General features: G+C 47.1%; 1 protein-coding gene across 7 annotated transcripts in view; it reads left to right on the plus strand.

Moving 5' to 3' along the window:
* The window catches only part of kmt2a (lysine (K)-specific methyltransferase 2A), a 39,738-nt gene that overhangs the window by 6,473 nt on the left and 19,731 nt on the right, over window positions 1-13,534 (plus strand). For 3 of the 7 annotated variants that reach the window (XM_070971122.1, XM_070971123.1, XM_070971126.1), the window contains exons 2-14: window positions 2,727-2,799; window positions 2,918-6,306; window positions 6,941-7,118; window positions 8,193-8,421; window positions 8,560-9,251; window positions 9,367-9,440; window positions 9,545-9,781; window positions 9,887-10,033; window positions 11,560-11,658; window positions 11,971-12,091; window positions 12,203-12,316; window positions 12,572-12,756; window positions 12,967-13,143. In XM_070971122.1, the coding sequence (XP_070827223.1) occupies window positions 2,727-2,799; window positions 2,918-6,306; window positions 6,941-7,118; window positions 8,193-8,421; window positions 8,560-9,251; window positions 9,367-9,440; window positions 9,545-9,781; window positions 9,887-10,033; window positions 11,560-11,658; window positions 11,971-12,091; window positions 12,203-12,316; window positions 12,572-12,756; window positions 12,967-13,143 (5,715 nt within the window). The remainder of the gene's footprint in view (window positions 1-2,726; window positions 2,800-2,917; window positions 6,307-6,940; window positions 7,119-8,192; window positions 8,422-8,559; window positions 9,252-9,366; window positions 9,441-9,544; window positions 9,782-9,886; window positions 10,034-11,559; window positions 11,659-11,970; window positions 12,092-12,202; window positions 12,317-12,571; window positions 12,757-12,966; window positions 13,144-13,534) is intronic. The other 4 variants (XM_070971127.1, XM_070971125.1, XM_070971128.1 and 1 more) reach the window with 4 other exon arrangements.

Consider the following 13,534-nt stretch of genomic DNA (forward strand, 5'->3'; position numbering starts at 1 on the left):
TCATGGCGAGCCTTGTGTTTCACACGCTGCTGCTCTGTGCTCGGCAGGCAGTGGGCGGGAAGCGAGCGAGCAAGCAATGAGTGAGTGACTGAATATGTGTTTGGGAGCATGGCAGAGAGCAGGCGTAAGGGGGAGGAAAGGGGGAGCCTTGTCGTGTGTGGGAGGCCTGTTTAGATTGGGATTTGGCAAGCTTCTGCACGAGCATGTTGAAACCCCAAACCCCTTTCATCCTCAGTGCTCCCAAGAGACGACTGCGCTCCCTCTGTTGTTGGTGGTGCATGTGGTCAAGATGCTGCTTCCTTGTCTCTTTCTTCCTCTCCTCTTCACCCTCCTCCCACAGCCCTCCTCCTTTTCTCACTCTTGTTTGCTTGCTTGCCTTGCCTGTGCTCCCCTCCCCCGCATATTCGCTCCTATGTTCTGCTTGTTTACATCTTGCTGTGCGGTTCACGCGCAGGGTGTGTGCGTGTGTTTTTTTTCCCCCTCTGTAAACTCGTGTGTATGTGGTTGACAGAATCAGGAGGAACATGTGCGCATGTATGAGTGTGTGCGCACGTGAACCTGTGCAGTCGACTCTATGCACTTGCCTCTAGAAAAGCGTGTTGTGATGTCATTGACTGCTACTCGCGCTATCACAGCGAGTCAGAGCCTTCCTTTGGTACTCCGCCCCCCCATCTCTGCAACAACACCAACCAAGCGCTTGCTCAGAGAGGAGAGGATGCTGGTATTACTGTGAGGAGAGGGGAAGAGGAGAGAGACTGAAAGTGGAGAGAGAAGCGTAAGGAGATGAGGAGTGGAGGATGCTCAGACTAGTATTGCCTGCCAGGATAAACAGCAGTATTGACTGTCTGTTATTGTTGTTTGTTTATATGTAGAGCAGATGAAAGAGGCAGTTTTGTAGCAGACATTAGTGTTTTTTATGTTTTTTTAATTAGCTTTTTCAGACACATTTAGGTATCAGTTACTCACATTGTGATGTGTGTAACTGTTAGCTGGTGCAAATCAGCTTGCATGTAGTCATGTGCACACACTTGTGTGGACTACACTTGGATAGCAGCTGCTCTACAAACTGGGCCAATGAGACCTCAACTGCATCCCCACACGCTGCTATAAATAAATATGATGAAATGACATACTCACCTCTACTCTTAAACACACACACTGATTGGAAGAAGTAGTGGCACACAGAGGATACTGAAGATGTTAATCATTCTCGAGTGATTTCTCTGTTGTGCATCTCAGGGCTTAATTCGGGCATGAGGAGGGATCAATGTACAGTCTGTACATATTACATTTACACTTACATCCATCATCTCTTGAACAACCACCACTGAAACTGAGTCACAAAGAAGATTAACTCATTTAAGCGAGTTATTCCATAGGCAAAATATCACGTACAATATTTGCTTAGATTTGTTTCTGAAATATGGATATTTTGTAGTTAATCTGCCATTTTAGGTTGTCAGATGCTTTTTCACTCATATTAAGAGCCAGTGCCTGACAAATGGGTGATGAGTCTTTTTTGGTACTTCTTTAATGTGCTTTATCACACTGATAAATCCCAAGTTCCCATTCCTGTTCACAGGGATGCTTTGAACTCCATGTGTGTCAGTAGAAGAATGGGACTCCTGGTGCATGTGACTGTCTTCCTTTTCATGTAAAAGCTGAAAAAAGGTCAGCTGTTCCGGATGAGGTCAGACTTTGAAAATGGGAGTGTCACTTTTGTCAAAATTGGAGGATAAAGTCTTGCCAACCATGTGATGAATGAATTGGATGAATTTTGGGGTAGACCTTCATGGTGCCTAGAGGATGTCTTTGATGAGGCCCTTTAATTTAATGTAGCTAACACGCCAAACCTTTTCTTCAGTTCAGAAAAAGTCTAGAACTAATGAATGATGACAGAAAAAAAGAACACAAGCATGGTAACATGAGAGAAGTTAGCACACTGTCATGCAAGCAAGTTCATATGCCAGACATTATACTGACATGTTCAACATGATACATGCAGAACATCTGTATGTCAGCATCCAACAGAGCCCATGTAAACATGTTAGCAAACTACATTGTTAGAATTCTAGCTGAGGCTAGCAAAGTAAAGCTGAGACTGATCAAAGTTTAACCATGGCTAGGATAAGCTTCATCTGAGATATTCTGAAATGGTCAGTGTACATAAGATAAACCCTTTACATTTAAAGGGTTTGGATGTAAAGCTGGTTATGGCCACTCATATGTTTATAGAATATAGACTTCTTCTTTGTGTTTCTTTGCCTGGCTGTCTTCCTAGTTGTACGTATGACCATTCACCTTAGCATTTTACTGTTCCCTCAGGCAATAGGAAGGAAGGCTGTGTGTTGTGTTAGTCACCCAGTAAGATTTGGTTTGTTGCAATTCAGACTGTCTGTTGTGGTTTGAGCCTTCTCCAACTGCAGACATGTCATCCCAAAAAACCAGAGAAACATGAGAGCACCAGAGTAAGCCAGCAGGCGAAAGTAAGATTGAGGACATCATTATAGCCTTGAAGCCTTCGTCTTCATCTGAGTCTGACTTCAAAAATGACTCAAGTGTTGCACATATAGGGCAACTGACAATTATGTACCACAATGGATGCTATAAATTTGAGCTGTTAACCAACTATTGCTTCTTCCCTGTATTTAAGCATTACAATTGTTATGTAATCTACAATTGTATGGTCACAAAAGATTGATCAGTTTTCCTTGTCTTTTTTGTAGGAAGAAGCGTTTGGAGGATTTGGAATGGTTGCAGAGCAGAAAAGAATACAGAGCCCTTCAACAACGTCTTCAGGTAAAGTTACTCAAAAATAACTCCCCACTGGTCTTTCAGGGACATTATTGTTGTCTTGTTATGCCCATGACTGTACAGGGTGTCCATATGTAATGCTTCTATGCTCTGATTCTATCAGCAGGCCCACCCATACAGGAGAAGAAACCCAGAGGCCGTCCCCCACGGGCCCTGACTGCCCAGAAAGCTGCTGCATGTCTACCTTCCCCCTCCTCCCTTCCCTCCCCAACACAGGCAAAACCTGAAGGCCCTGAAAGGCCAGCTGAGAAGGTGAAAAGGTTGCCTGGGAGGCCACCTGGCAGTGGGGAAAAGAGAAGAGGTAGACCTCCGTCATCAAGTAGCAAGAAAGCTTGGAGTACAGGCAGCCATGCAGCAGGGGAGGACAGTAGACAGGCAGGGTCTGAGTTGGGGGTGGACACAGAGGAGGACAAGGACAGAAAGGGCGCCAAGAGGACATCACTGGGCTCTGCTCAGCCACATGACACTGAGGCAAAGCTTCCCAAAGGAGGGCGGGGTGAATCCAAAGTTACCAACCTGAAGAGGCTGAGAGCAACTAAGCTTGCCCCTCTCAAGTCACGGCTCAAGACTTTGCCTGGTGTACCCCGACGCAGACGTGGACGACCGCCCTCAGCTGAGCGTCTCAAAGCTGAGGCGGCAGCTGCTGCTGCTGCTGCCGCTGCACAGCTGTCTACCTCCATTGAATGTGGGGAAGGGAAACATAAGGCCTTTAGGGCCAGAGGTGGGGATAGAGGCACAGAACCACACACTCCTCAGCAGCCCATGTTGAGGAATGTGGATGGTGCTGAGGACCAGGACTCTTCCAGTCCACCTGTCTCCCTGTCTCCCTCCAAGCCAGGCAAGACAGTGGGCCTCAGAAAAAGTCCTCGCCATAGAAAGCCTGTCAGAATTGTTCCCTCTTCTAAACGCACTGATGCAACCATTGCTAAACAGCTGCTGCAGCGCGCTAAGAAAGGAGCGCAGAAGCGCCTGGAGAAAGAAGCTGTAGCCATCGGGGGTAGTGGGGCAGGAACCATTGAAGGTGGCATTAGGAAGACCCAACTGAAGAACATCAGGCAGTTCATTATGCCTGTGGTCAGCACTGTCTCCCTTCGCATCATCAAAACCCCCAAGCGCTTCATTGAAGATGAGGGCAGCTTTGGAACTCCGCCGCCCCATATGAAGATGGCACGGTTAGAAACGACCCCCTCATCTGTGTCCACATCTGCCCAACCCACCTCCACTGCCTCCTCTTCTCCCTCTCCTGTACCGGTCTCCTCTACACCTGCTATTACTAGCACTGGCACCACTGCTCCAATTGACAGCCTCCCCCCTCCGCCACCTCCGGCCCCTACCCCCAGTGTCCCATCAACAGCTGCCAGTCTGCTCAACAACAACACCAACAACGCTGCCAACGGGCGATTTAGCAGTAGCGCGGCATCTTGCGGCTCAAGCGCTGTGTCACAGCATTCCTCCCAGCTCTCCTCTGCAGAGTCTTCCAGGTCCAGCAGCCCCAGCTTGGATGACTCATCATGCGACTCCCAGGCCTCTGAGGCCACACAGGCTTTGTCAGAGCCAGAGGATCACTCTCCGTCCTCGCAGGGAGAGAGGGTTGCCAACCTGTTACACAGCTCACGGCCTCCCTCTCCTCCCTCCGAGCCAGAGCCAGAGCACGTGTTGGCAGAGAGGAATCGACGAGGCCGAAGAGGACAGGGGGTCGGCCGGGGAAGTCAGAGCCAGAGGGTGAGAGAGACTCTAACCACTGGGGCTAAAAAGCCTATCATCAGCCCACCAACAGGAGTGCTGATGTCCTCCTCTGCACTTGTAAATTCCCAGCAGGCTTCATCGACAGCCTCCTCCTCTTCTTCACCTCCACCTCCCCCCCTTCTCACCCCTCCACAGCCCCCCCAGTCAGCTTCCTCCAATACAGCTGCTATCAGTGAACACCACCCGCAGTCACCCTGGATGTCTCACCCTATCCCTCCTTTCCTGTCTGGACCGTCAGTGCTGTCCAGCTTGTCAGACAAACGAAGCCGCTCCATTCTGAGAGAGCCCACCTTCCGCTGGACGTCCCTGTCCCACCCTGAACAGCAGTACTTTTCCTCAGCTAAATATGCCAAGGAGGGCCTCATCCGCAAGCCCATATTTGACAACTTCCGTCCTCCTCCTCTCACAGCTGAAGATGTGGGGCTGTTGCCCCAAGGTGTTAGTGGAGCAGGGGGAGCTGCTCCAGTTGCATTCCCTGCATCAGGCAGCGGAACAGGAACAGGGACTCGCCTTTTTGCCCCTCTTCACCCACACACCCACCACCAACATCCCTCGTCATCGCGTTTTGATGCACCACTCCAGAAGCGCAGCCCATTGCTTCGTGCTCCGCGCTTCACACCCAGCGAGGCCCACTCTCGGATATTTGAGTCCGTTACCCTGCAGTCATCTTCTGGAAGCAGCCCTGGCTCTCTGTCCCCACACCAGACGTCCTCTAGCTCCAGCAGAACCTCACGACGTAGGAGACGACTGGTCTCGGGAACACCACGTGGTCATCCACGGTCTCCTTCCCACTCAATGACCAGACGCAGCAGCCAAATAGGAGGCCACATGTCTGTGGGAAAAGGTTCATCTGACATGTCTGCGCTGACAGGCTCTGTCACCAATAGTAACCCCAGCTCTTTGCCAGGGGTTTCTGCAAGTCCACTAGCCACTAGTGCCTTAACTCCTGCTCCTTTCAGCACCTTCTCCACTGTATCCCTGGGTCTTGCCTCACAAGGGACACCTGATAACAGGAGAGGGGCTGCTGGAAACCCACCTCCATTGTCAGCTACATCGTCCTCTTCTTCCCCACTTTTCCCCCTCTTTCCTTCCAGTGCCCAGGACACGGGGCGAGGAGCTGGGAAAGGAGGTAAGGAAAAAAGCTTGTCAGCCCCCCAGGAACCTGCTCCAAAAGAAAAAGAAAGGGATTCCGAGAAAAATCGAGAGAAAGAGAAGGAGAATAAGAGGGAAGGGAGGAAGGATTTGGAGAAAAGAAGTAAGGTTTCTACACCAGATGGCTCGCCCAGTGCACCTTCCAGCCTGTTTACTGTGGATGGGAGGGACTCAGAAGATGCTCTCTTATCTCTTGCTCCAAAAAAGGCTCCAGGGAGAAAAAAATCAACATCGGTTGACATTGGTTCTGACACTGCTTCCTCAGATGTGCGTGGGCTCCATTCCACTGTTCCTGTGTCCATTGCTAAGGGGCGTCTGTCTAAGAAAGGCAGACCTTCTGAGAAAGGAACAGAGATTGAGGATGGGGAAAAGGAGAAAGAGAAACAAAGTGCTCCTAGCCAGCAGACAGCAAGCCTTCCAGGGCAGCCAGGCAGACAACAACTCCCTGTCTCCTCTCTTGGATCAATGTTGGCACAAGCAGAGAAACAGCCTGTGACCGACAAGCGGGTTGTTGGATTACTGAAGAAGGCCAAAGCCCAGCTCTTCGAGATCAAGAAGAGTAAGATGAAGCCTGCCGACCAGACAAAGGTCCAGGTCAGTTTTTCCTTTCAAGACTTGCTTTTACAGTTATTGTGTCTCCTCAAAAAAAACTTCTGTTCCTCTCATTCTCATCATATAGCCACAAGCGATTTTGACATGATGCTATGAATTTTTGCTATAAATAGAAATCTGTGTTTGTACTCAAAGTGAAACTTGATGATAGGAAAGTCCCACAGAGGGTGTTGCTCAAGGGGAATTCTGTTAGCCTCATACATTATGCAGAAAGCAGCACTGGCCATGCTTTTGAAAGTATTGTAACAGAATATTCTCCCCCGTTCCTATTTATTATAGTCATTACAAATTTTCAAGAGAAAAATTCCCTGTCCCAGTTGAGCCCGTCATAGCTGCGGCCCAAACTCCAGTTTTGACAGTACCTGTACATTCTCCACTGCCGCCTCATTGTCCTCATCATTGGGCATTTTCCAGAGATAAACATTTATTTGGTTTCATGAAACAGTCACTATAAATGAAATTAACCTCGTAAGGACATGGGCAACATCTTAAAATGTCCGCTTGTTGCAATGTACATTTGTGCCAATGTGCTGTTGTCTGTTTATGTGCTGTTATCATGAAGCATGCTCTTCAAATATCTGTTTCCCTTTTTGCGGTCATGTGTGCTTGTGAGCAGGGTCAAGAGAGTGACTCGTCAGAGACCTCAGTCCGTGGTCCACGCATCAAGCATGTATGTCGTCGTGCAGCTGTGGCTCTCGGCCGTAATCGGGCAGTGTTCCCTGACGACATGCCCACACTTAGTGCCTTGCCCTGGGAGGAGAGAGAGAAGATCCTATCTTCCATGGGGAACGATGGTGAGGCACACGCAGCTTACCTCACCTTGACCTGCATGTGGATTACACCCTTTTAAAGTTTATTGACTCGCCTGTGTGGAGTGTAAATGTAATGAATAACTGTCTACAGCCTGGGCATGATAATGGACTTTAATTCACATTTAACAGAATTACCAGATGTTATAGTTCAGCAGGTCAATAGGTCATACTTATTCTTGGCTTTTTAACAGTTTTAATATAGATAGTATAAAAGAACTAAAAAAATTAGAATTTCTAAAGCTGAAAACACTAACAACGCATTATCAGGCCACTTCACACAAAACTATTTTGAGTGGGGGACTTGGTAAGCGCCACTGCTTGGCCCTGTCATGGTAGGGTGATGTGTTTATAGAGTCAGTGTAAAGCAGTCTGATTAAGTTGCGCGGTTGTTATTTATGACACAACATCTGCTCGAGTCCTGAAAAAGTTCTGCAGCGTGCGGTGATGACAGACTAATCACAAGAGCAGAGAAATCCAGTCATCAATGAGAGCACAAGTACACAGTGAAGTGGTGATGGAAGGAGCAGAGTTTGGCTGCCCTGTTCCTGTTATTTTGACTGCTTTCATGCCATGTTGGAACATGTGAATCCTTGTGAGGACCTGATGTCAGTGACATGTCTTTAACTCAATTATATCATTCCCATGTTTGCCTGGTCGTTTAATCTGAGCACATCTGTGTTCTGAGGTCTGTGATCTCACATTATATATATGTATGTATGTGTGTGTGTGTGTGTGTGTGTGTGTGTAAAACTATAGACTACTGTTCACACAGCTGAGAAAAAATGTAAAGAGTGCAGGAGAAAGAGTGCATGTCTAGAGGAGATTGTACTAGACTGTACTAGACTGAAGTGCTATCATTCAAGGCAACGTACAGTATGTCACTTGGCTGATTGATTGGCTGAATCAGTTCAGTTCAGTGTGCAAAAGACTTTTTTGCTGTGCTTTTTCTGACCAGACTCAAAAACATTTCTGTGTCTTAAACCCTAATGAGTCGAGTAAATACTGTCCTACTGTGTGCCAGTAAAGATGATATGTTCCATGTATCTCCTGTTGCAGACAAGTCATCGGTAGCAGGCTCAGAGGAGGCAGAGCCTCAGTCCCCTCCCATAAAGCCACGGGAGACACGGCAAAAGGCCGTTCAAGAAGCTCCTCCCAAGAAGGGGCGTCGGTCGCGACGCTGTGGCCAATGCTCAGGCTGCCAAGTTCCAGAAGATTGTGGTGTCTGTACCAACTGTCTCGACAAGCCTAAATTTGGAGGACGAAACATTAAAAAGCAATGCTGCAAGTGAGTCTTAGCTGATGAGCTGTTATTCACCATTGATTATTGTAATTCTCAATGAAGTATTGAATAACATTTGATTACATTGATTTTTGATGGAATTTTTATGAAACTAAAGGTTGAATTTTGTGTCGATGTCTACAGGATGAGGAAGTGTCAGAACTTGCAGTGGATGCCCTCAAAGATGTTTCTTCAGAAGCAAGGCAAAGGCAAGAAAGACAAGAAAAAGAACAAGTTGTCTGAGAAGAGGGAGGGTCTCAATCCGGTAAAAGGACCTATCTCAGAGTCGGGCCCCAAACCCACTCCTGCAGCACCAAAGGAGGAGCCCCCCCGAAAGAAGAGTGAAACTCCTCCACTCAAGCTGGGAGAGGAGAAGTCAAGACAGCAGGCATCGTCAAAGCAATCATCTCCGGCCCTTGCATCTTCTCCTGCCCCGGTCGAACCCCCTCAGGCCCCCAGCACAGTCACAGCCCAGAGTCAGTCTCCAGTCTTGACACCAGACACCAAACAGCTCTCCGTCACAAGCAGTGTGACCAGTAAGAAGGGACACAAACCACAGCAGTCTGCACCATCATCCTCCTCCTCCTCGTCATCCTCCTCTTCCACTTCATCATCTTCTTCATCCTCGTCATCTTCCTCTCCGTCATCTTCAGCCCAGAATTCCCCCTCTCAGTGTGCGCAGTCTCATCAACCGTCACAACAGCAGCAACGGCCTCTTACGAGTCAGGCGCCTTCAAAAAAAGATGCTTCGCCCAAGATTCCTCTGAGCGAGCCCAAGAAGAAGCCCCAGCAGCACTCATCGCAACAGCAGAGTGCAACAACAGTTTCAGATACAGGTAAAAAAAATGGTTACACTTTTTTGTCCTTTATTAAAGTGCTGATAAATATATACGGTAGTTTACACTTCACACCATTCTTACTTGTATGTTATGGCCTCTCTGTTTTTCACAGGTGATTCAAAACAGTTGAAGAAGCCAACTTCTCGCTCCGTTCCTCCATCTCCTAAACAGAGACCAAAAGACAAGGTAAGTGGTGACTGAAACTTTAGATTCTCTCTGCATGGATCAGGTTCCATTTCTGATATTGACCCTCCTCTGTCACTCTCCTCTTGCTCGATGAACACGAGAAGCCACTGACCGCTAAACCCCCCAGCAGCAGTACTTTAAACTGGCTGAGCACTCCCTCGACTAGGGGCCAGACGAAGTCCAGAGCTCCCTGCGACGGAGTGCATCGTATCAGAGTGGATTTCAAGAGGGACCATGATGTTGAGAAGGTGTGGGAGGCTGGTGGCCTCAGCCTGCTCACCTCTGTGCCTGTCACGCCCAGGGTGCTCTGCTTCTTATGTGCAAGCAGTGGAAATGTTGAGGTAAAGAAACGGTCATCGTCTTGAAAGCATTTGCTTTTTGATTCAAGATTTTTTTATTCTAACAGTCTCTGTCTTCCTTTATGGTTTGTTTCTCTCTGCCTACAGTTTGTCTTCTGCCAGGTATGCTGTGAACCGTTCCATCTCTTTTGCCTCGGGGAATCCGAGCGCCCTCTCCAGGAGCAGTTTGAAAATTGGTGTTGTCGACGATGCAGATTCTGCCAAGCCTGTGGACGCCAGCACCAGAAAACTAAAGTAAGCCATTCAGTACAGTTCTGTTCATTTTAAAGCTGTGCACAAAAGAAGCTTAGTGCAGAGTGACAGTGTGTATCTTCACTAGAAAGAAGCTTGCTAGCCTTGCCAGCAGACAGCACTTAATCAGCTTCTTGGATTCCTGCCATGATTGTATTATTGAAGTCAAGACCTGTGTGAAATGCGCATGGTGTGAGCCTTGTTTGGTTGTCACTTTAGAATTCTGTATAAACATATTTGGTCTTTGCAACACAATCCAAGGCCTGTTGGATTTTTTTGACCTGTTGGCATATGTTAAAACGTTTTATAGATTTGGTGGTTATTGGTCATTAAAAACCAGGGAGCAGATGATCTGAAGGCTAAAAAAATAGTTTTCTTGCAACTAGAAAAAAATCAGTTTTATCCGTGACTAAAGAACTGTCCCAGCAGCAGCAGCAGCGGGCCTCTGTTCATTCTCTGATTCCACAATAGGACATGGCATTGAGAGCCTGAAATCTCAGCTCCTAGTGAGGCTAGTGGAATTTCAGACTGATTCTGATACATCATATCTCACACAATCTGAAATCCTACTTAAAAAGTGCCCTGTGGGGTTTTCTTGTAAATCAGTGAAGTTTCTTTTACAGTCAGTATTGCTCACCAAACATTTTCACACATTTCTGTATCCTTGAGGTCCAGCAAACACATTGAGAGAATTTCCTTCCTCAAAAAACATTTGCTAGCGTTTGATACAAGCATCATTTACATCCTTGTTTGCTTGCTAGCCGTCTTCTCTCCTGCCTTTGCTGGTGCATTGCTGCGTTTCTTGGCACGTTACTGTCATCTGTAGCTCAGTGGAATAGTTTGAAACAGAAATGTACATCACATCACCTGCATGCAGATGCACCTCCAACAAACAAGCTGCAGACCGTTGTTTAAAAAAAATTCTGCACCATAGCACTACTAGTGGTCAAAACCTCCTTAGTGTGCCTTTAATGCACCTTCGACATTAACAGTTTCTCATTGGCAGACAAATAAGAGTGGAACATTCACAGAACAGTTGCTACATCCATGGCTTTTAATTTTTAGTGTTCTTGTGTGGTTTGGTTTGCAAATGGAGATAAAATGTGTGTTGTAAAGCTACTCACATTGACTCAAAACCACAAGAAAAACTTGCAGTTGCCACTTCAGTGACTGTCTCCAAACCCTGCCAAGCACCGCTCTATACAGCTCACAGTATCGCTGTATCATAATGCTTTTGATAATGATGTTCATCCACCCACGAAGCCCGCTATGAATTTTCCCCTCGATAAACTGGGGGAGCACTGTAGTTAAATCTCTGCATAAAATCGTAAATGCATTGATAAAAACACTGTGATGTTGCATCTTTCATTCATTCATCTCGAACAGCACTAGAGGCTACCACTACAGCTGACATATTTCTATCTAATTTGCTGAACAGAACTGTGTTGTATGTTGGCCATCAAAAACTAAATGTTGCCTCGTTTGGTATTTAAATGATCTAATCTCACTTTTGGCCTCTGTTGCTGTAGCAGCAGCTGCTAGAGTGCGATAAGTGCCGTAACAGCTATCACCCGGAGTGCCTGGGTCCCAACCACCCTACCAGACCCACCAAGAAGAAGAGAGTCTGGGTATGGAAGCACACAACTCTTCCTTTAGACTCCTCTCCACCATCTCACCCTCTTTATGTAACTGTAACACTTTCACCAGTGCCTGAACAAACTTTAGCATTATGCTCACACATTTTTTCTCTGACCTCTCCTTTTGTTCACACCTTTGTCCTGCTTCTCACGATTGTACTACTTACATTCCTGGGACCCCCTCGCAGGCCGTGTCTATGAAAACATTTTACTCACTTTCACACCATTCCTACTCTTCACACAACTGCTTGCGAGTTTCTGCCTTGTAGTCACCACCTTGTTTTATGTGTTACTTCTTTTCAGGTTTGCACCAAGTGTGTGCGCTGTAAGAGTTGTGGAGCCACTAAACCTGGGAAGTCCTGGGATGCCAAGTGGTCACATGACTTCTCCATGTGTCATGACTGTGCCAAACTCTTTGCTAAAGGTAAGTGACAAGCATGTGGAGCCCAAAGTGCTGTTCACTGTTAAGGAGTCAGTGGTGTGTGGTGTTCTTTGTGTCTAAACTCACTGTACCTGTTACCATGTTTTTTCTCAGGAAACTTCTGCCCACTTTGTGATAAGTGCTATGATGATGATGACTACGACAGCAAGATGATGGAGTGTGGCCGTTGCAACCACTGGGTTCACGCCAAGTGTGAGAATCTGACAGGTCTGTAGGCCCTCCAAAATGCAAAGTAGAAGATCATATTAAAGTACAAAGTTACTGCATGTTCTTCACAAGTGGAACACTGTATTTAGCATTTATCCAGCAGCACTTGTTGCATTTGTCTTGTCAGTTGTCAGTGTCTGTGCAGCTGACTGACAGGCGTGCCCTGTGAGTTCTGTCATGTTGATGAGAGGCTGAAAGACGATAAACCTAATAATGGGAGCAATAATGACCTGTCATCTCTCGCCTGTCATCCAGATGAAATGTACGAGCTGCTATCAAAGCTGCCAGAGAGCGTTGCCTACACGTGTACCAAATGTACCGAACGCCATCCAGCCGAGTGGAGGACGGCGCTGGAGAGGGAGCTTCAGGGCTGCGTTCGCCACGTCCTCACTGCACTGCTCAACTCACGCACATCCTCACACCTGTTACGCTATAGACAGGTTAGATGCACGCGCTGCTGCTTCTTCTGCGGTTTCAGTACAAGTTGCTGTCACTCTTTGCCAGATGTAGAGTTGAAACGTGATTATCGTTAAAGTTTGAAATGATAGTATAATTTGATTTTCATTTCATTCATTCATTTCATTATGGTGCTGCGCTCATTAGTACGAACCTCAGCTTAAGTCAGTCTGTAACTCTTTGGTTTCGAGCAGGCGGTGAAGCCTCCAGAGCTGAATCCAGAAACAGAGGAGAGTCTTCCATCCCGACGTTCCCCGGAGGGCCCAGATCCTCCAGTCCTGACAGAAGTCACCCCAACACCTCCCAGTGACTCCCCTCCAGACCTGGAGTCCATTGAGAAAAAGATGGATCAAGGCCGCTACAAGTCTGTGGTAAGAATGTTGTTGTTCAGGCAGCGTCTCTGCTGTTTTTACCGAAAAGGAGTTAATGTGTGTCTGTTTTTACTGTACTTTTGTTAGAGGATGAAAAGGATCAAAGCTAACCATGGGTAACGTTTTCTGAACATGAGAGAGTCTGCTGAACGATTTGGTGCAGGGCCTGAATAGTGAGGGTTGATTAAGATGCCATCAGAAGCTGCTGCAAAGCCATATGCATGGAAAAGGATCATTTGTTATTGAGTTCCATATTGTGTGTACGTGTCCTCGTCTCTTGAATCCATGGTCAGGCCTGTGCTGTGTAATGGTAAATCAACATGGACAGCTATTATAATGACCTTTCCACTAATGTTCATCAGCATGTCACTGTTTTAACAATTACTTTGCA

Source organism: Chaetodon trifascialis, chromosome 9 (assembly GCF_039877785.1).
Source record: "Chaetodon trifascialis isolate fChaTrf1 chromosome 9, fChaTrf1.hap1, whole genome shotgun sequence".
NCBI classification, from domain to species: domain Eukaryota; kingdom Metazoa; phylum Chordata; class Actinopteri; order Chaetodontiformes; family Chaetodontidae; genus Chaetodon; species Chaetodon trifascialis.